General features: G+C 33.8%; 3 protein-coding genes across 6 annotated transcripts; 2 read left to right on the top strand and 1 right to left on the bottom strand.

Annotated features, from left to right (window-relative positions):
- The first annotated feature begins 712 nt into the window (after window positions 1–712).
- LOC110690547 (non-specific lipid transfer protein GPI-anchored 1-like) lies at window positions 713–3465 on the top strand. Its single transcript, XM_021867408.1, has 2 exons — window positions 713–1257; window positions 2998–3465. The coding sequence occupies exons 1-2, from the start codon at window positions 897–899 to the stop codon at window positions 3219–3221; spliced, it is 585 nt and encodes a 194-aa protein (XP_021723100.1). The 5' UTR covers window positions 713–896; the 3' UTR covers window positions 3222–3465.
- A 4788-nt stretch (window positions 3466–8253) lies between these two features.
- LOC110690545 (ranBP2-type zinc finger protein At1g67325-like) lies at window positions 8254–15161 on the top strand. Of its 3 annotated transcripts, none has more exons than XM_021867405.1 (10): window positions 8254–8489; window positions 8755–8800; window positions 9824–9939; window positions 11017–11296; window positions 11900–11976; window positions 12240–12285; window positions 12387–12496; window positions 12657–12681; window positions 12778–12929; window positions 14948–15161. In XM_021867405.1, the coding sequence occupies exons 1-10, from the start codon at window positions 8481–8483 to the stop codon at window positions 14975–14977; spliced, it is 891 nt and encodes a 296-aa protein (XP_021723097.1). In that variant the 5' UTR covers window positions 8254–8480; the 3' UTR covers window positions 14978–15161. The 3 variants fall into 3 exon arrangements, with proteins under 3 accessions (XP_021723097.1, XP_021723098.1, XP_021723099.1); XM_021867406.1 differs by lacking the exon at window positions 14948–15161 and adding an exon at window positions 13119–13761; XM_021867407.1 differs by lacking the exon at window positions 14948–15161 and adding an exon at window positions 13157–13761 and having other exon boundaries at window positions 8259–8489.
- An 848-nt stretch (window positions 15162–16009) lies between these two features.
- LOC110690544 (squamosa promoter-binding-like protein 2) lies at window positions 16010–21245 on the bottom strand. Of its 2 annotated transcripts, none has more exons than XM_021867403.1 (6): window positions 20948–21245; window positions 19322–19449; window positions 18323–19119; window positions 18025–18161; window positions 17110–17361; window positions 16010–16664 (listed from the first exon to the last, which is right to left on the bottom strand). In XM_021867403.1, exons 3-6 carry the CDS (start codon window positions 19012–19014, stop codon window positions 16357–16359), a joined length of 1389 nt encoding a protein of 462 aa, XP_021723095.1. In that variant the 5' UTR covers window positions 19015–19119; window positions 19322–19449; window positions 20948–21245; the 3' UTR covers window positions 16010–16356. The 2 variants fall into 2 exon arrangements, with proteins under 2 accessions (XP_021723095.1, XP_021723096.1); XM_021867404.1 differs by lacking the exon at window positions 20948–21245 and adding an exon at window positions 19563–20897.
- Window positions 21246–22355: the final 1110 nt, after the last annotated feature.

Raw genomic sequence — 22355 nt, 5'->3', positions numbered from 1 at the left:
TAAATTCAAGAATCGGGGACTTTTTACAGTAGTTTCACTTAAGTGTGATCGATCACCCTGCACATGCTCAAAACCTACCCTGATTTTAATAAATGTAGTGGAATAATTAATTATTCCCAACTAATATGTGAGTTGTTTTTCTAACAAAGATTTAAATAATTTATTAAATAATATACTCATACTATTGACGCAGATTAAGATCTAAGATAGAAATTTTAGTTGCTTCCTTTTTCATTTTTGTTCGAGTCGATTATTTTAACTACTTTCTTTAATTTTTGTTTAACTCGTCTATTACATGTGAGATTGAGTGGCGTCAAACCAAAAGTTATGCATGATTAACAGAATTAGTGTTTGTTTCCATGATTAGTTCGTAGTGCAAGTTAGATTAGTTTAAGAAAAATATGAATTTTTTATCTTTTAATAAGTATAATAAGGGATAACTTTAGAGTTTATTTTTATCTTTTAGTTTTGTTTGTCGCGTGGAATTGTATATATCCCTGTAAATATCATTATTTTCATTAATAAAATTAGAGTTATTAAGTTTACAAAATCTAAATTGTGAGATTGGTTCCTATGAATTAATATCGAAATGTTGCTTAATTTTCTTTTTCATTGAGTCGAAAAGATCAAAACTTTATTTAATTGAATATACAACGCATTGACTTCATTTAAATCATATCCTGTCAATATTTTATTACAAACAATAAATGACACCGATTAACATACAACCATAAAACAAGCCATAAATCATACACCTTCACAATCTTTACACCACCACTTTGAAACCCTCAAATTCATTCTCAACCTCTTTTTCTTATAAGTACTACTATACTCACCTCAAACAAACATTATTTTTCTTAGCTAGTCAAACTATAATATAACTCCATACAAAAATCATGGCTTCCCAAATCCTTAACCTAAAAAAGTTAAAGCTACTCTTGATCATTGCAACACTATGCATAGGCATAATGAAACCTTCAATGGTAACGGCGTCGTTGACACAACAATGTGGTGGCGCTATTCAGCAGTTGATAAGCTGCTTAAACTACGCGAAAGGCGGTACTTCGGAGCCTACGAAAGAGTGTTGCACATCGGTGAGTAGTATGAAGGAGAAGCAGCCAGTGTGCTTGTGCTTCTTTATAGGACAAGCACATAATGGTACTGATCAAATTAAGAGTCTTGGGATTCAAGAAGGAAAACTCTTGGAACTTCCTTCTGCTTGTCATCTTGCTAATGCTAGTGCTTCCAATTGCCCTAGTTAGTCTCTATCTTACTCTTTAATTATTTTAATTATATTATATTACTCTTTATGTGTTAATTAGTTTGCTAGTTAATTGTTTGGATCTAATCGGTGTTTGATTTGTTGGTTCACCATTTGGGTTAATCCGAATTTGGGGTTCAGTTCTGGGTGATTTGTTTGTTTTTAAGCTAAGATGATTAATTATTTGGATTGGTCATAATTGTATATGGAGTTTCTTATTGAATGGTTAATCATTGATTAATCTTGATGTCAATTATTCTCATAGTGATTTTGTTATTAACTTATTGATTGTATGTTGTTGTGAGCAAACTACTAATGGCCTGGAGTCAAACATTTCATGTGTTTGTATTTAATTGTCACATACTTTGCAATATACTCCACATATAATTTTCCTAATACATTAAAATTGAAAAATGAGATATTTATTTAGGTGATTTTTTTTTTTTCAAAGATAAAGTTATCCTTTCATTAAAGATAGTGGATGATTGAGTTAATTAGTTGTATAACTATAAAATCAGGCATATTTATTTTTTTGCTAGAGTAAATTTTGACAAAAGTATATTGTTATAACATCATGTTATTGGTTGATTAAAAAAAAATCATGTAATTTTTAGTAAAAATAAATAAATAAATAAAATAAAATAAAATAAAATGTTGATTAAAGTGTTGAGAGTGAAATCCATTAGCCTTTAGGGCTATGTTTATAATTTTCCTTAATTAAATCCATATGTGAAATTTATTTTGGGGCACCAATTCCAAGCACCTCAATTACACATCTCTACTTGAGTTAATTTCCTTGGCTAAAAATAGAACTCGTAGAAGACTTCCCCTTGAAAAACTTTGTAACAAAAATATATAGATACATGAAAATAGTAAGTTTTAGTATAAGATAAACTCGGCTTCGATTTTTATTTTATTTTTTTAATTATTAGTATTTATTTTTCTTTTTACACCTTAATGATGGTTGCAAAATTAAATTATTTTTACGGTCCTAATGATGGTTGTAAAATATTTTTAATTTTATTTAATTTTTCTCTTTTGTAATTTGGGTAGGAAATGAATTTCAAATATGCAAGTGAGAAAAATGAACATAAAAAAATTTCTTCAGGTAACTTTCAAACTACCTCAATTGACACTAAATTAAATGAATCGGCCATCTTTAATTGATAGTCCGTACCTCATCAATTCAATTCATACCCATCCATATTTATTGCATTGCCCTTGACGTATCATCACTAACCTTCAACCTTGGATTTTGTCACAAATTAATGTGCCTTCAGAGTTGCGTAAGCTAAAGACGTACAGATGTAGTTTTGGTGAAAACGTACCAATATAGTGACTAGCTAGCTATATGTATATGTACGATATTTGTCACTCTTATCGTGTTTAAAAAAAAAAAAAAAAAGCTAAATACGTAGCTTTATAGTGACTAACTAGCAATATATATGTACATGTACGACATTTATCACTTTTTACCGTGTTATGGATCCTTAAGACTTATAAATTTTTACATAAGTTCGAATATTATTATTTTTGTTTTTGACGGAATATAATTAATTGGTGCAATATACAGTTATTGCCTTATTGGCTTATTGGAACTTTTTTTGTAACATGAATTACGTGTTATGTGTTACAATGGGGTCAATGGCTACACGTAACTTGTAACTTTGTAAGTTGTAAGTTTGTAACCAGTTACAAATGACTAATCTATCAATATGGGGTGAATGCTTGTGTAGAGCTTCTTGGAATATCTCCGAGCTCTCCGGCAGCTTCCATTTTCTTGAAAAACGGGACATCCTCACCGCCCGGAACACCCTCGTCTTCATCGTCATCAACAGGCATTTTACAAGGGAGTAATGCAAGTGGAATTAAGCATGGTAATGGTGTATTGAGCAGCTTTCTCGTGGCGGTCATCGTGTCTGCTATTCTCTGCACTCTACCTATGCCGATTTTGGTGTAAAAGCTCTTGTTTTTCTTGTACTCTAAGTATGATCATGAGTTAAAAAAGAGATAGTGAGAGATAATTCCCCCAAAAAAAAGAAATTCTCACTCAAATTGTTGTAGTTTCGGAGGTTTACTGTTGTTTTAAAATTTCAAGTACTTTTTCTGGTAGGAACTCGGTATATTTCTAGTCATTGATATTGTAATTTGAACTATTCAAAATTCCACTACTAGTAATGCCAATTTATTCCCTTACCGCATTATACTGTGTGTAATGTGTATGTTTTTGTTGACAAAAAAATTGTTTTATACCATGTCCTTCATATGGTCCCTATCTAATGTTTATCGGTCCAACCTAGAAGTATTGACCAATAATTAAGCTCCAAAAAAAAAGTATAAACAAACAAACTAAGAAAAAGAACAAACAACTCATTAAGTACTATATCTAAGTACCATCTAACAATCATGTTGCATTATTTGATACCATCCCAGACCTAGAAACACTCCTAAATTCCTCCAATAAAACGTCTTGAAAATCCTTCACCTCAAAAATGAATAATAATAATTATTTTTTTTATTGGACATTACCCCATAATTAACTAACCAATCACCAACTCGATTTATATTGACAATTGGAAGAAAATGTTTTAGAGGTAAAAAAAGTTATTAATTATCACTATCACAAATTTATATTAGTCGATAACTCCAGGTTTCCACTTTTTCTAATGAGTGAAGAATATCAAATGTGCAAACACATACTTGGTACTTTTTTATTTGTTGCATACTACTTGCTTCTAACTTTAGGTGCACCCAAATGCATTTATAATTTTCAATACATTACTCTTCTATGATTACATAAAGAATGTATACCTATAAATAGTACACCAAGTACAACAAAGAGGGGGTTAGATACTCTGAGTTTATCATTTTCTCAAGTAATCTTTCTCTCTTTAAAAAACACTAGCTAATTTAAGCTTCGGATAGGGTTCCTCGAGCACCCCGAGGATAGTGTTGTGTGCTGCCTATATAGGTATTTTAGACAGACCCATCTAATCCCCAGCTTGAACCACCGGTACGAAATTAAATTTGAAACAGTCACATTTAAATTCATTAATTAAATTCAAATTTAAACTTAATAATAACCCATGTAATCCTTTCTATAGTCTGTATTATATAATTTTCTTATACCCATACAAATCTAACTAAGGCCCCGTTCTTTAGAGCTGCTTTGCTCTGCTCTGCTCTGCTGAAATCTGCTTTGCTCTGCTCTGCTTTGCTGAAATTTGCTCTACTCTGCTTCAATCTGCTATGCTCTGCCATGCTCTGCTCTACTTAAAATTAATATTTAATATTAAATTATTATAATAATTAATATTTAATAATAATAATTAATATGTAATAATAATAATAAATAATTAATATTTAATAATAATAATTAATATTTTATAATAATAATAATAATAATAATAATAAATATTTAATATTTAATAATAATAATAAATAATTAATATTTAATTATAATAATAATTAATACTTAATAATAATAATAAAAATAATTAATTATTGATATTTAATAAAAAATAAAAATAATAATAATTAATTATTAATATTTAATAATAATAATAATAATATTAAATTATTAATAACAATAATAATTAATATTTAATAATAATAGTAATAATAATAGTAATTATACTAATAGTAATAATAATAATAATAATAATAATAATAAAATAATAATAATAATAATTAATATTTAATAATAATAATAATAGTAGTATTAGTAATAATAATAATAATAATAATAATAATAATAATAATAATAATAATAATATCTGTTGTGCTCTGCTCTGCTCGGCTCGGCTGAAATCTGCTTTGCTCTGCTAAAATCTGCTCTGTTTTGCTCTGCTGTGCTCTGTTGAATTCTGCTCTGCTAGAAGCTCAAAAGAACAGGGCCTAATAGTGTAAACAAATTTGCTCCTCAGCTTGCTGTTAACATGATTTACAAGGTAAAATAATTGACTTGTTTTGGGGTGCGAGATAGCTTACATAGTATGCTATGGGCAAATCTCAAAAAGGATTCTTTGATTCATTGATTGTAAATTGTATTAAACCATCTTTCAATGATTTTTTTTTACAAGAATAAAAGGGATATCATTAATAAAAATATAGCCAAACGGCACTTACATATAATTCCTAAAAAATCAAGAATTCCAACATAAGTACACACCTTAAAACTATATACATCGTAGATTTGATTTACAATCGTCTTAATAAAATAAAATAAAATAAAATAAAATAAAAAACTTCATCTGAAGCAATACAATCTGTGAGTTCACACTGATTCGGCTTGAAATCCACTGATGTGTAGTCGTTTGAGTGAAAATACTCATGTGGTCCTATGGATTCTTGTAGAAATTATAAAACCCTAGATCTTCAATTCTCACCAAACAAACACAAAAAAGAAATTAAACTCAAGAGAAAAATTATCATATAAGATTTTTATTGAAAGCAATTGAAATGTTTTTGGGGCTTACCACCGGTAAAAATACCAATGGAAGCCCCTACAAAGATTCACAACTAAGACCAAGAGGAAACGAAATGGTAGAGATGGAGAGAAAAGGGAGAAGGGAGAAGGGAGAAGAGAGAAGGAAAACCTTCAAAGAAATTGAAAAAACCTAACAATGGAAGCCAGTAAAACCCTCAAGGGAAAAAACCCGAAAGAACAAAAAAAACTCTCCCAAGGAGAAAACCTAGAGGGAACAAATAAACCTAGTACTAGCATAGTTGTGTGCTAACATCCATCTTCCAATGAATTCTATTACAAAAGTATGTTATTTATATTGGCTAGAAGTATATCTAATACTACCTCCATTAACAGTTATTTGCAACGAAAGGGACATGCGCGGACTCCTAGGCAAAACTTCTTAAACATGATTATTGAAAGTTATGGATATGTAATTAACTACATTATTTTAATTAAAAAAAATCAATTCTAATTAAAAAGAACATCCTTGAATAACCACCACACGCCACCCAGAACCCACGAACCACCACCCACGCCACCCACAACTCACCGACAATCACCCACAACTCACCGACAACCACCCACGAACTGACGGAATCCACCCATAACCGACGAACCACCACCCACGCCACCCACAACTCAACGAAAGTCACCCACAAACCACCGAAATCCACCCAAGAATCACGGAAACCACACAATAACTACGAAAACCACCCTAGAACCACTAAATTTGAAACCCAAAAACTAAACCCATCCACGAAACTACCCCCACAAACCGCCCAAAACCACCACTATTGACACCAACCCACGAATCGAAACAACCATCCGCGAATAACACCCACCCACAAACCACAAAAACAACCCTCAAACCATAAATTACCACCTAATCTACCAAACCTATCCACAAACCATTATCATCCACCACGATCTGAGAAGAAATGACGATACAGAAGAAGATGAAGAGGGAAGAAGATAAGAGATGAACATGGAAGAAGATGACAGATGAGAGAAGATGATGATGGTGAACTAAAAGATGAAGATCGAAAAAGATGAGAGATGGTGATCTTAGAGATGAAGATGGAGGAGAGAGATGGTGGGTAGATGAGATTAATCTGATTTTTTGAGGGGAAAAGTTAGAAAATTAAAAGTGAGATTAGAGTTATAATAATTTGTAATTATATGTAGTATTATGTGTTAATAATTTTTAAATGAGGGTATTCTGGTCATTTTACCAGAAAAAGTTACTATATTAAGAAAAAAATAGATTTGTTGCAAATAATAAGTAGCACCCTATTTTGGTAAATGTTGCAAATAACTGTTAACGGAGGTAGTATATATTGTTGAAGAAACTTTATTGATTAATGTTGATATACATTGTTATTCAGCATCTTCATCAATTAGGAAACTTTTACTTAATTAACTGATATCTCCTTATTTTTTATTCACAAATAAAGTGGCGTGATTGTGCCTGTCACCCAATTATTCACCGTGAATGATCAAAGGGTTCGAACTATGAAGAACTCATAAGGGTGTCTGGCAAAATATAAAAGGCTCAAAAAGATGATTGACATTACTGGATCATAAGAGCAATTGAGACATTGAGTCCTTACCGTCATATTTAGTTTGGACCATCGTGCAAATAAGATTTTGTTAATCAAGTGAAATATGTCTTCAAATAACTTTGCTTTATTGATTTTCATAAGGTATTTGATTGATTAGCAAGCTAGGATTTTTTTGCATATTCTTTTATACCTTTGACCATGCAATCTTTATTTTCTTAGCTCTTGTCCTTTTCATTTTATTTAAGGAAAAATTGACATTTATTACCAGCGAAAGTATCTTGTGTTATATTTACTACCCGTTTAATTTTTTTATTTTATTTTGCTACCACCTAAAATCTAATAACTAAAATTTCACTACCAATTAACGGAATCCGTTAAGGTTCCATTAAATTTATTAAAAAAATAAAATTAAATTAAAAAAAAGTAACCCAACCACCCTTCCCCTCAACTGCCACCCTTTCCCCTTCCCCCGCCGGCGCCCGACGCCCAGAGCTTCGGCCGGCGCCGGTAACCCACCCCCTCCCTTTCCCCCACCCTACGCCATTAGTGATCACAAACAACCATGCTTCAACTCAGATAACTCAAAGTTAGGATACTTACCATCTTATTATAGCCTTACTCTTATCCGTCTTGAGTTAGTGACTCATAAGTGCACATGGCATATGTTAGCTCCAGCTAATACTAATGTGACTCTGCCAATAGTGATCACATTCACATACAACCTAAATTTCAACTTAGATAACTCAGCGTTTTGATCCTTACCGTCTTATTATAGCCTTACTCCCATCCGTCTTGAGTTCGTGACTCATAAGTGCACCTTTTGCACAGAAGTTCAGAGCATTAAAAAAAATAAAAATTAAAGTAAAAACATGGACCACAGTAATATCTTAACGGGACGAAAAACGTTATAGAATAATGCTACCCAAGTGTTTCTTTAACTTACGAAAAAACAAGTTCATAACTTGTTGCACCCCTCTCGTGAGCCTCGTCCAATCATCAACAACTATCATGTTTATTAGTCGACTCCTTTTAATAATAATAAAATAAAATCCCTCCCTTTTTAGTTTTTACTTCCTCGTTCCCAATTTCTACGACAACAAACCCTAATTTGTTTAATCGAATTAATTCTCCTCCACTCTCACTCTTCACCAATCCACCCTTCTCTTCGATCTCTCTCTCCTCGCTCGACATGTCTCAGGTAATCCTCACTCTCATTTCTTCATCAATGTCGATTTTCGAAGCTTAATTTTTTTTTTCTTGGCTCGATTTTTTAATTCTGAGCTTTTTTTCGTTTTGATTTGTTTCGATATTACTTAGGGTTTTAATTGCTATTCAGTTTTAATTTTTGAGGTTGTAATTGTTGATTTGTCCTCTGATTGGAGATTTTCTTTAATTTAATTTAGGATATGCTGTCATTGAATTGTTAGGGTTTTTATTGAAATTTGGTTGATTGATGTTCTCAGGTGGATAACAGAAATCCTTCAAACGCCAAGCGTGCTCGAACAGATGGTAAAAATTCGAATTTCTTGGGTTTTATTGAAATTAATTTTGTTGTTGTTGATGTTGTCTAATTAATTTAAGTTAGTGAAGTTATTCTGATTTAATTTGACATAAAAAATGTAGCTATGTACGGAGTACTATTTTTGATTTTTTTTTTCATTTATGAGAAATATGGAAAACATAATTAATTGGCGGATATGATGAAAATATTGTATGATTTCTTGGTTTCTCCCTAGTTTTATATATTATTAACTTATAGGAAAAGCACGACATAATTTATGCTCCGTATAATTGTATAAATACTTAATATCCTTCTGCTGCCCAATGCCATACATATTACATAGTGTGTAGCTAGCGCTGTCTTCAACGGTTAGTATTTGATCAATTGGTCATCTTAGTATAGCTGAAGACTGAAGTTATCGATTTTCTGGTACTGCCAAATGTTCCACTATAATCTACTGTGTGGCACGTCCTCTGCTTTGATACTTGAGGGACTATATATCTTCAACTGAAGTCGGGCAAGGTACAAGTGTCCCTAGATTGGAAATTCGGAATGGGGTTGTGGGGAGGGGGGGAGGAAAGATTATGAAGAACTATTTTAAGGGTTTAGTGCAGTATGAACTTGATGGTTGAAGCGCATAGAATTGAGTAGGGGGTTTTTATACACCCATGTCGAACATGTTTTCATAGATATATCTACAACAAAAAGAGACTAAAAGGGAAATTATTAATCAATCTTGCATTTTCTTGCCATTCATCTTTTATTTTCTACAACTTAAGGTTAAGTTCATTAAATCGACTATATAACGAGTTCACCTAGTGTGTTATCTGACCATATAATTTACTGACAAAGTGACAAGAGGAGGTGGAAACTATGTCAAGAAATATGAAGCTAATTTTTGAACTGTGAAGTGTAATTTGGCAGTTGAGGAATTTAAGCTTGTTCAGCTGGAAGAGTGATTGTGGCCTATTTTAAGTTATGCTTCTTAAAACTGTTATCCTTGTAACTTACATCATCCATTTCATACACAGGTGGTCGTAGGGAAGATGACTGGACTTGCCCTGGTTGTGGCAATGTCAATTTCTCGTTTAGAACAACCTGCAACATGCGAAATTGTACACAGCCCAGACCAGCTGATCACAATGCGGTAGGATGTGCTATGAAATCTATGTATCACTATATATTGGTGTTCTTTTTTTTTTTTCCTCTTTCCTGCCATCATTTTACTGAACTATTTGGCCTCTATATAGGATTCTTCAAGTAGAGTACTAATTTTACCTTCGCATTCTAGTTGCTATCTGCCCATCTCCCATGTTCCTAGACAACACCTTTTTTCTTTTTTCTCATAGAGCATTGTGTATGAGGGGAGCGGGGGTCTTTGAACACTTCTAATGAGGGCTAATAGGGGCACATGAAGAGAGAGTTGTCAAAAGAGAACCCCCCATCATATGAATTAGCAGGTTTTTTTTTTTTTGATAGAATTGTTTAGTAGGTCTCATTATACGGGAGAAACAAATTCTTATTTATCAAAGAAATAATGAAAAATTAGGTAGCATAGAAAAATTTCATGAGACTAATGGTTGTTATAGGAGAGTTTTACCATTGGATAATGATGATCTGGACCATTAATTGTATATTAAAATAATGGTCATTATAGAAATATGTTGGAGACAAATGGTCGTTATAGAAAACTTTCACGAGACTAATGGTCGTTATAGGGGGGGAGAGGGGGAAGGGGGTTAAACCCGATTTGAGTCTCACAATTGGAGATGATCTTGGAGGAGAGTAAGATTTTAAAATATGCGCCTCCCGTTGGATGAATTTTCAAACTATCTTCTTCAAATGATTGTTTACTGAGCACATTTTTCGAAATTAACGTCAAAAAAGGGGCAATGTTGTATTATGAAATGGAGGGACCAAGAGTTTTTTTTTCACTGTGGCAACTATAATGCGACATAGCTGGGGATGTGCTTTGATTGTTACCCCCCCCCCCCCCCCTTCCTCCTCCTCTTCTCTTCTTTTTTACCCGATAGAAACTGAAATTCTGGATGCTTGGAATGTAATGTCAACTATCAAGTGCCTGCAGTATTGTGATAGTCTGTACTCCAGCTATATATTGAATTTTTTTTTTCAATATATCATTTGCTGTTTATTTCATTGCTAATCAATTTTCTTCCAATTTGATCCCAGTTAACTTTTTTGTTATGATTTTTGCATGTTACAGAAACCTGCATTAAGGCCAATGCAGCCTCCCCAGCCTTACTCTTCTAATGCACCATACGGAGGATCTGGACCTCCACCTTCTTCCATGTACATGGGAATGCCACCTTATGGTTCTTCTGTTTTTAATGGATCATCGATTCCTCCTTATGATGTTCCATATTCCGGGGGATCAGCATACCATTATAATTATGGAAATCGCATCTCTGGAGGTAGCCCCTACCGACCAATGCCTTTGTCTGGACCACCACCACCATATTCTGGTGGATCTATGATGGGAAATGGTATTTTCTTTTCTTGCCTCTTTCTTTATCTCATTCTAGATTAATTCTATAATCGGGGAAAGATGTCTCTGCTTCTCTTCAGTCTATGTTGTGAAAGTACCATTTTCTATATTCTTTTATTTATTTATTTATCTATTTATTTTTGTTCGGACGGATTTTTATGAAAACTTGCCCTTTGTACTGACTCTTTCATTTTTATTTTTACATCCTAATGTATTTGTTTGGCTATTTATTACTGGCTTTAGTTATTTTATACTGCCAAGTTTTACCTGTTAACATGTAATTAAATGTATGAGTCAAGGTAATTTGAGTTTATAATTTTAATTGTCAAGATGCAGATTTACTGTTAAGATTTCTGAACTATTGATTTGCTTGTTGCTGTTGTTGTTGTTTATTTATTTATTTTTAAGTATTTTGATGGTTTATGGATAACATTAAGTTGATAGTCTTGACACTACATTGTCGAAGGTTGCTTATAAGGACAAATTAAAAATAGTACCAATCTTCTTGCTTTGGATAATTTTTTGCATGTTTATTTCTGATTGAGCATTTTGATACATTTTTATTAGGCTAGTAGTAACTTCTCTAATCATTTTTTAATAGGTGGAATGTATGGTGTCCCTCCACCAATGATGGACCGTTATGGCATGGGCATGCCACCCATGCCTCCCCCTCCCATGGTATGTCCTTTCTAGAACTAATAATAGCATTGATGTTTTGTGTGGTACCAAGAAATGTTTTAATCTTGACCACCAACTGTTGAGGTTCTTTCCACTCATTTAGTATCACACCTCCAAGTCTCATGCTTTGCGGTTAAGATAACATGTGTGCAACATATAATTAGATGACACGTGAAAATATAATTTAATGATATGCTTTATCCATCGATGGTGGTCATCTCGCAACTTGCTAGTAGTTTATTGGATGCTACCTGTTTTTTCAGGGCGCAAGACCAGGATTTTTTCCAGATGACAAGTCTCAGAAAAAAGGTTTAATATATTTACTCGAGGGATGATCTTAATTAAAAGTATGCATTATTATTTATCTTTCTGGCCAGGGCTAACATAGTGTTTCCTGTTCTTTAATCAAGATGGCACACGAGACAATGACTGGACTTGCCCTAAATGTGGAAACGTGAATTTCTCGTTCAGAACAGTTTGCAATATGAGGAAGTGCAACACACCAAAGCCTGGTGCCCAGGTTATATTGGCTTCTCTAACATCTTTTGTATTTATTAGAGAATACATATTTTTGCACTCTTCGCTTGTCAGTACTGTTTACTGTGTGTGTACAACGTAATTTGTAAGTTCAAGGATCCTGATTCTTTCTCTTTTCCCTTTGCATTCAAAAAAAATTGTAGGCTCCAAAACCAGAGAAAAGTTCAAGTAAGTCTTTGAATGTATAATACTTGTCAGTTTTATGTTTTCTGTTGTCTGCATAAATGTTAACTGAACATGTTGCTTGCCTCATCAAATCAACAGAGCAAAAGATGCCTGAAGGAAGCTGGAAGTGTGAAAAATGTGGTAATATAAACTATCCATTTAGGACTAAGTGCAATAGGCAGAACTGTGGTGCTGATAAGCCATGTGAGGAAAATAAATCACCTTCTCCTGCAGCAGATGGCAACGATCAGGTCCGTAGTGGGTTGCACATTCGTGTGTCAAATGGGTTATTTGTCTGTATTTCTTTTGCATTATCTGCAGATTTATATTGTCTTGTCATTTGCATATATATGTTCATCTTGATTAGGATCAGGTTTCAAGTATGGCATTTATGGTATTTTCACCAATTGTCTTTACTTTTTTCTTGGTATCTTGTGAAGCCATGCATTTATTGATTCGCAATTGTCTACTGTTCCAGTGAGTACTAGGACATGTCTGGTTATTGGGAAGGTCCAGAGTTGTCGTCCAGCATGCTCAATATCGGTGTCTGAAAGTCAGTCATGTCGTCTTCCTATTGCAGCGGTCACTCTACCTTGCTCATAATCTGTGTCGAGTTATTGTATTATCTGTTGTGATGTCTTTGTGGATCCCTTTTATTCTGTCCAGCTAAGTCTGGCACTCTGGCGAAGTTTTACCTGATTAGGTATTGTTACTATGAGATGAATTTATTCATTTAGAGGTTATGTCAGCATGCAACTGCGTATTTTCAATTAGTGGAAAATTAGCTACTGCAGTCTGTATTTTCAGTAATTTTTTAGTTTTATTGTCTATGCAGCATACGGTCCTTGGGTGTCCAGGGTTTTCTTGGGTCACTTAATATTGGATTTTTTTAATACAAGTGTTCTTGTAGTTGTCTTAGTACCTAGATTAAAGCTATCCTTTTCCAGCGATCTTTGTTCACAGTTGTGGTACAGAGAGAACAACTCCTTATTTGTACCCCAGAATCTGCATTTTCACCTTGCTAATTCCAACTCAGCTGTTACTTTTGAGGTTTTTTGTCCTGCAACATGAATTTTATGCTCATATTGTTTTTACCTCAGCTTTGATTCGAGTGTCTTGGAGGTTTTTAACTGGTAGGTCAATTTAGCTCAGGTCGCATAATTTTGAGTTTGGGTGAGTTGACTTGTGGCCCAAAGTCTTGTTTGCAGTACATTTTGTGAGAAGTCTGTAAATAATTTAAGACCCTCATCATCTCATGCTATTCGTTATTTTTTGGCGTATTGTTTTGTTGATTTATCATTGCACCCTACTTTCTGTCTTATCTGTTTTCAAAATGTCGAATCTAGGCTTGTCGATGCTTTTTCTTGCAACAGATTGTTGTGAAACCTCTCAAATTTCTGGCAAGGCCTATGTTGATTTTCTACATGTCTACCTATCATATACTCATATCTATATTTTTGTTGACGACGCGAGAAGCAATTATCTACAGCAATTATTGGACTCTCTGGACCAATTTTTGTGGGTCAGATTTTCTAGCTACTGGACCCATAAGTGGGCCTCTGGTCCAATATGTGCTGTTGTCCGACTGCTTGTCGGCATCGTCAAATTAACTTGTGAAAATGTACCTTAAACAATATTTTCTGAATGATTTTTTTAATACGTAGTGCTTTCTTTTTTTTTTTTTTTTTTTCGATTTATAATACATAGTGCTTTTGTGATGCCAAGTTTGCATATTTTAAAGACTTGACTTTTAAATATTAACTTTTGAAATCGGAGATGGCGAATAATGTCAACATGGAGCGTATACCTCATGGGAAATGCTACTCGGGAGGGCATGTAATTGACTGCTAGATGAATCCATTTGGAGTCTCAAGTTTTAAGCAGTAGTGAGATCTCCAAATGTTGTACCTATTGTTGGGGTTGAGACTTTAAGTTTGATTGGGGAGGGGCTAGGGCAGGACTTGGGACGAGCTATGTCGTATGGGGTATTATCTTATGTCATGGGGATACTTTAGTACTATTTAGATTAAAAGCCACTTAAGTTCTGTTCTTAAGGATAAATTTATAATTTACTCGAGGAAAACATTTCAATTCTTTTTTATTTATTTATTTATTATTATTATTATTATTATTATTATTATTATTTATTTTTATTTTTTTTTTTAACAAGGAATTATCTATATTATTTACTGGTAATATTTTACTTGTATTACTTGGTAGTCCGAAGGGGAAAGGGAGGGTGTTCTATTATTTTATGTTTGATTTGCAGAAAGAAAAACAAGTGTGGCTACAATTGTAGACGAAGATGCATCTGACCTAATCTCACTGGGGGAAAAAAACCAAAGCTGCACGTCGGAGAAACTGGACTTGACCCTAATTGTATTTTTTTTTTCGTCACTTCATATGAACTGGCTATAAATTGTGTATTCTGCTGTATAAAAACAACTGTTCTTGAATGAACCTTTAATTTTATTCACTGCTTACTTCGGATTAGTTTCACAAATGTGTACGTACCTATTAATCTCTAGAAAACGCTTTGAACCTATGTAACCTCAATAGTTTGCGTGTTGATAAATTCGAAGAAATTTTTTATGTCTTACATACAATACCTCAAAGTTGCAACTAATATGTGATGAAAGAAGTACATTTATAAAGTTTGTGGCAGAACATGATATATCAATCTCATACATAACGTGGTATAATTTGATATTTCACTCTTACAAAAAACGTGGTCTAGAATAAACAAATCGAAGAACACTCTCAAAAATGATTCAGACAACGACGTAACAATAAAATCTTAGTACCTAGTCAAGACTAAAGAACCAAGTTGGTTCGTGACAAATCGAAGTAGGCACTTTCATAATTTGTAGCTCACTACAACTACTTGTCTAGTTGGCTACTTGGTAGTCATAATTTGTAGTCTCACTACTAGTTTATTGGTGGTAGTCATAATTTCTAACGATTAATTTTAGATTTTGGTTAGTCTCTAAATATCAATTTCACTATCATTTTATGACCTCATGTTGATGAATAAACTTAGGTTGTTTGCCTAGCCTCAAAACAATGAAACAAAGCAATAAACATTCTGTCAAATTAAGTTTGATTAAAGAGTACTATATTCTTGAATTTCAGCAGAAGAAAAACCAGCAATAATAGGTGGTTTCGGGTTTACTAATGAGCATCTTTAAGTAGTTTGGGACGCGTTAAGGAGAGTAAAATTGTGAGACAAGAATCATACGCGACCAATTATGGTTTTTGGACAAAATTATACAGCAGAAAGAAAAAAACTGGTAAGCAACACTACGAAAGGAACTCAAGCAAGATATACAGAGACGAGACTACAAAAGCATAACCTGTTCATAGTTTCAAAGTGAACCTAAAAAAGCTCAAGTAGATTGAAAACAAGTCTGACAAAGCCGGACAAGAACCAATCGTCGGAAACCTCAACTAAAATCATACAGGTACAAGCATCTTTTTACCAGAAGAAATCAGAGGACAGTCTGCTGCTAAGCATAACTAAATTTTAGAATAGACGTCAAGCTTAATAATCAGTTACAATAACCAAGCTCACACCAAACCACTTAAAACTCCATACACTTTATGGTCTAGGATGAGCAAAAACTTCGTATCTGCAGCAATAACATAAACTACTGGACTACTCAGCATATCAGCTGCAATTTAGTAAAGATAGAAGCTGGACTCGTTCGGTGCTTTGAACAACTGGAAAGTCGAGGTGTGAGATCCAGGACCACCTGAGGCTGGTTGATCAGCTTGCCAGAACTCCGATGATATGGGAGGGCCACCTAGAGGCAATGGATGCATGGGAGGCAAAGACGGAGCCAAGGAGGCATGATTTGTATGCATAGAATGGTTAAGTGCGGGAGGTTCTGGGTCGCATGAACTCCAAGAACTTGTTGACAGAAGAGAGAGAGCACGGAAATCTTGAGCTGCAGCCAAGTTGGATGGTGCCACAGAGACTGGTAAACCTACAGATTATTAGTCATTTCCAAGCACTTGGTTAGATAATATGTTTAGGACAGTAACAAACAGTATGAAGTAAAAATTTATTATGCAAGTCAGTTGCTCTACAATGAAAAAAGAAAACAGATATTTATTATTACTCGAAGATGTTAAGCCTCTATATTTAATCATATTTTTGTCTTAGATGGAGCTCTCCTGTATCCTTCAAACTTAAATATACATCTTGAAATGCAAATTCAGAGCTTTTTTTTTCCTTGCCCCCGCTGAATGTTTAATCCTCTCCCATCCAGCAAAGAAAATGGGGGGAACAGGGGATGGTGATTTAGTTTGAATTTGCAACTTTTCGGAACAATAGGATGAACATCTTACTCTTTTAAAGACATTACTACTATGACAAATTCATATTGGAAATATCACTTCAAAAATTTAGGCTATGGAATGAGCATATACCTCGCTGGAAGACATCAGACGGCACACCCTTGGATGGCAATAGTTGGGTCGAAACAGGAGAGACTTTGGTTGTCGGGCTTGGCAGACCACTGTGGGTTGAATGCAGCTGATCAGTACCCCCGGATTTCATGGTAGTAAAAAATCCCGGTTTTGCCAGTGTAACCTTAGATTCTCTTGCACTATCCCAGGTACCATGCCTAGTCTGATGCATTGGTACCTGGTCAAAAGCAAAATTCAGCTGGTTCCTACCCTCTGCAATATCAAACATAAGAAACATCAACCATTGAGGCCCTACCGAACTAGTTTAACTATTAACTTATTTAACAGATAGCAGCACATCAATAAATTGACTGAACATATCTAAGGACGCAGAAACAAAGGTGAACCCATCAACCCCAACTGGCCTGATCTTTTGCTCAGTGAGGTTGGGTCTACAATGCTAAATTTGTGTACCAGAGCTAAGAAAAAAAATTCTTACAAGTACCAATATCAAGGTAGCAAAATATGATTAATAAACGAACAGAATAACTTGAGTTTGACGTTCCCCATACTATAACTTCCAGGGTGAAAGAAATGTATCTAAATACGTTAACTGCACAGAAGACCGAATGTTGTACATAAACCATTAACCCTTCTTACGAGTTAAGACTAACAAGAGGAGGTACGTAGTACTTGTATGATGCACTTATTGAACTAGCTTATGGGCAACTTCGGTCAATGACTTCAATTAATCATGGGAAGTAGGAACACATCACACAGAAACATAACGCAGACTAACAGCGGTCACTGCTGACCTCCAACAAGGAAATTACCCAAATGAAGAACTATTTATGAATTGACAATCAAGGAATAGAAGAACTATATGGATGAGCATGTGAAAGACAAAATTAAGGAGAAAAAGGCTGCAAATAATACCATATAAGGAGGATGTCAGCCTCATCGAGTTGAATTGAATGACCTCTGGCTTTGGCTTCCGGCGACGTGCATTGTGATCAGAAAGACGCCTGCGACAGCTTCTCTTCTTTTGGTCAAACTCCGAAAGGCCATGGAACCTACAATAATAGGGTCAGGTACTATCAGAGATTTAACCAAATACCGTACTACCTCAAATTAAAAATGAATGCAATCTCCTAGATATTAGATATCAATAAGCAGAAGAAAGCAGCGAGATTCCCCCAATATAATAATATTTTTAGTTGCCATAGAAGTTTACCGGCTACACTGTTGACAAAACCTTCGCTCGAGTCCGTTTATAACAACCTTTGGGCTTTTAGAATGATTTTCACAGACTCTATGCTTCCGGTGATAATCTTTAGCAGAGGAAAGATCAAGGTTGCATCCTTCAACTTGGCAACGCGGATTTTCTATGCTGGGTGATGAAGATTTGGTTTTCTTAGCAGCAGAATCAGGTGGAATAGAGCTCCGAGCAGTATTCTTCACATTGCTGGCCCCAGAAACATCTTCAAAGTATGTCCGCTTCCCAAGTTCCAAGGCAATCAAAGATTCACCAGAAGCCACTGAGCTTTCAATTGTTGGTGATGCTCTTGTTGTCCCTGAACTATTAACCAAATCTCTCTTGCCTCTAAGATCCTGTTGGAAACAATCGGTTGCCTCCAATGAAAATTGGTTTCCTTTTAACTCTCTGTCTGCGGATGAATCAACAGAGGCTGATTTTGAGCTCTTCGACGAGGAAGCATATCCCAGATCAGAACCCGTACCACCATCACTACGACCACCAGAGGAATAGAAAGACCCGGCCTCAAATCCTTCTATTCCCTCAATTTCAGAATCCGACTGCAATTTTTTCGGTGTTTCAGCTGCTTTTGTGTTAAACATGACTAAGTTCTCCCAGTCCCACAGGAAGGGACTTTTTGCATTCAATTCCATCATCGAAATCGCACTCATCAAAAAAAAATCTTTGAAAGCAGAATAACCCTGAAGCTTCAGGACAGACTAGATCTCTCCACTAATTAACCTGAATGGCTGAATATCATCGAATACTGATTGAAACTGCAAAAAACAATATAACAGCAAGATCTTCAAATTTTTTGAAGCAGGCCTTAAAAACAACTAACATGATTGGTGTTAAGAAACAAGAAACAAAATAAATGAACAAACATTTGATATTCAGACAGGAGTTAACCATTATAATCACAAATTCACGACGGATCAACACCATAACTAAACCTCAATGCACAACAATAAGTCATACCTTTAATTGAAAAGAAAAAGAGGCAGAGTACAATCAGCAGTTGTGCAGCACAAATCCCTCATGGTCGTCGCCTCAATTCATACAGAAACTCGGATGCATCGTAGCACTCGGAAACAACTTAAAGGAACCTATTCTTGTGTAAAACCAACAAATATTAGTTTACATTTTTACAACCCAAAAACAAAAGTAAATACAATATAAGAACACAAAACCAAAGTCAATAGAATGCAATGAACAGTACCAATCATTTTCTGCAACTTTTATTTTCTCAAAGTTATCAAGCTCAAGTACAATAATAAGATGAATTCTATCCAATCCCCTACTAATAAAACTTAATCACCTTGCTTAATAAATGCCAGCAATAATATAACCCACTTTCAAACTTGGGAAAGGTACTACTTATATTGCAAATTGCTAAGCTTTTTGTACTCTTATAATCCCATTTATAGAAATTTTACCATCCCCCAATTAACCTATTTGGAAAGTAACTAATTTAACCTCATTTTATAGAATAGAGTTGCCTAGCTTGTTTCATTTCTTCATAACATACAACCACCCATAACCTTCACTTTCTCTCTCTCCAATTATTTGTGGCAAGACTGGCAACTAGCCACCCTATAATGAATAGATAGTTTTTACCTTTACTCGACTTTTACTACTCTCGAATACGAAAGCAAGCGCAATGTGGTCTATTAAAGTGAGATGTAACGCTACTAAATTTTAACCCAAAAACCCCTTTTAAAACAGGATGCCCACCAAATCATTGCAGATCTAAAATGACCCCATCTTCCCAAAAACTCTACTAGATTTTTAATGCTTAATGACCCATCAAAATATTAAGCAAACAATTTACCCTTTCTTGAAATACCCAATTGACAAATTTTAAATATGAACAAAGTGGATTCCCATTTATTTTTTTACAAGTATATACTAATAAAAATTATAATATTAAACACATTACAATGTGAGTATGATCTTTCCCATAATCCCAACATTTTATTTCTTAAAAAATACTAGTCAAAAAGTCAAGTTCCCAGCTTTTGGAGAGAATAAAAACCCATCACACGTTCACGCAAATCATCGTTAATATAAAAGATTTACAAAAACCCAAATTCTGGGTTTTTGCCTCTTGCTCTACTTCAAGGGCTTAACTGTTTTTTTAAAAAAAAAAATAAACTGTATTAGCTCGCAAAAATAAAATAAAATAAGCAGCGAAACGACACCGTTTTCATGTTCACTAGCCCAGAAAAATACAAGTATAACAACCCAAATCACAGAAATCAATGAATAAAAAATTAAAACTTTTTTTCTGGGAAAATCATGACCAAAATTGCAAAAAATACCCAGTACAAGAAATAAAATCATAAAATTATGCTTAGCCTAAATAAGTAACTATCTCAATCTTATCAATCTGCACTGAAAAAAAAAAAACGAACTAGCAGAATAAACACAGGAGAATAATATAAATAACCCAGAAATTACTCATAAATATATACTTAAAAAAGTACTGAATCAGAATCAAAATAATATTAAATTAGTTGGATTAATTAGAAGAGAAGAAGAACAGCCCAAATTTAGTAAAAAAAAAAAAAAAAAAGGGTAAATAAGTAGTCTGGAAGTTCATACCTTTTAGCCAACAATAATAATCTTTTCTTTCTCTCTCTATAAATCTCATCAATTTTAGGTAAGAAAAGCTCAAAGAAAGCTTACCCTTTTTTAAAAAATTAAAAAAAAAAAAAAATCTGGGTCTATTTAATAATTAGTGTTCCACTTTTCACCAATTTCAATAAGACGCCATGAAAGGGAGAGAGAGAGGAGTGAAGCTGAAGAGAGAGAAAGACAGGTGAAAGAGAATTATTGGTTGGGGGGATTATGTAAGGACAGCTAGTAATATTCATACAATATGTGTGGTTTTTTTTTTTTTTTTTTTTTTTTTTTTTAGAAATAATTTTTTTTTTTTTTTACATGAACTTAACCATACACAACTATGTGATCGGGATTATTTGGTTAGGGTTATAGGGGTTACTCGTTTAGGGGTTATTTGGTAGTGTTTTAGGGGTTACTTGGTCGATATTATAAAGGTTACCTAGTCAATGTTATAAGAATTACTTTATTCTTTTATAAGTGGTCATATGATGTGGTCAGCCGCACACAAAATGCGCTGTAATTTATAGTCATCTTGTTTATTACTATATAACTCTCTATATGTAAAAGGTTGTTCTTAGGGTTTAACAAGACTCAAATGTAATAAGGGCCTGTCCCGATTTACTGAATTGAACTGAACTGATTTTAACTAAACTATATTGAACTAAAATTAAACTGAACAGAACAAGCCCTAAGTCACAAAGACTTCATCTCCCTGTTGTCAAACATGCATTATAAGCATATAATATGAAATAAGTCGACAAGGCTACGTATTATAAACACATTTCAAAATTTTAACCTTTTGAGAGAGTAATGAAAAGAGAATTGTAATCCACAACAAATCAATGAAATATTGTTATTGTATATTTTTATTCATTTCTTATATGTATAGTTTGAAATATTGTTTAGAAAATTGTGTAGAACTACCCTACCTAAGGATAAGGTTATTTGTGAACAGTTACCCTTTTTTTTTTATTCGCTTAGAACTCCCCGCAAGTTTGAAAATGTTTGGGTGACACTACCCATTAACGTTTTTCGTCCAATTAAAACGTTATTTTGCCCAAATTTTCACTTTTATCAATTACAATGGTCAATTAATGCTAAAATAAGCGAAAACCCCAATTCAATTAAACCTCAAAACCTTAGAAATCAAAATCCCCAAATATTATGAACCCTAAATTGAATTCTAATTAAAACCCTAATTAGGTTACATGAACTTAACCATACACAACTATGTGATCGGGATTATTTGGTTAGGGTTATAGGGGTTACTCGTTTAGGGGTTATTTGGTAGTGTTTTAGGGGTTACTTGGTCGATATTATAAAGGTTACCTAGTCAATGTTATAAGAATTACTTTATTCTTTTATAAGTGGTCATATGATGTGGTCA

This window comes from Chenopodium quinoa, unplaced genomic scaffold (genome assembly GCF_001683475.1).
Source record: "Chenopodium quinoa cultivar QQ74 unplaced genomic scaffold, ASM168347v1, whole genome shotgun sequence".
NCBI lineage: Eukaryota > Viridiplantae > Streptophyta > Magnoliopsida > Caryophyllales > Amaranthaceae > Chenopodium > Chenopodium quinoa.
The sequence above is the reverse complement of the archived record's forward strand: the minus strand, read 5'-3'. Positions and strand labels throughout refer to the sequence as shown.

Excerpts from the sequence above, each read along its gene's own strand:
- LOC110690547 (XM_021867408.1), top strand. The coding sequence starts at position 897 with ATGGCTTCCCAAATCCTTAACCTAAAAAAGTTAAAGCTACTCTTGATC. Across the intron at positions 1,258-2,997 it reads TAGTGCTTCCAATTGCCCTA|AGCTTCTTGGAATATCTCCG; the intron begins GTTAGTCTCTAT and ends ATGCTTGTGTAG.
- LOC110690545 (XM_021867405.1), top strand. Across the intron at positions 11,297-11,899 it reads TGGATCTATGATGGGAAATG|GTGGAATGTATGGTGTCCCT; the intron begins GTATTTTCTTTT and ends ATTTTTTAATAG. Across the intron at positions 12,682-12,777 it reads AAAACCAGAGAAAAGTTCAA|AGCAAAAGATGCCTGAAGGA; the intron begins GTAAGTCTTTGA and ends TCAAATCAACAG.
- LOC110690544 (XM_021867403.1), bottom strand. The coding sequence starts at position 19,014 with ATGAGTGCGATTTCGATGATGGAATTGAATGCAAAAAGTCCCTTCCTG. Across the intron at positions 18,162-18,322 it reads TTTTGTCAACAGTGTAGCCG|GTTCCATGGCCTTTCGGAGT; the intron begins GTAAACTTCTAT and ends CTATTATTGTAG. Across the intron at positions 17,362-18,024 it reads GCTGACATCCTCCTTATATG|AGGGTAGGAACCAGCTGAAT; the intron begins GTATTATTTGCA and ends TTGATATTGCAG.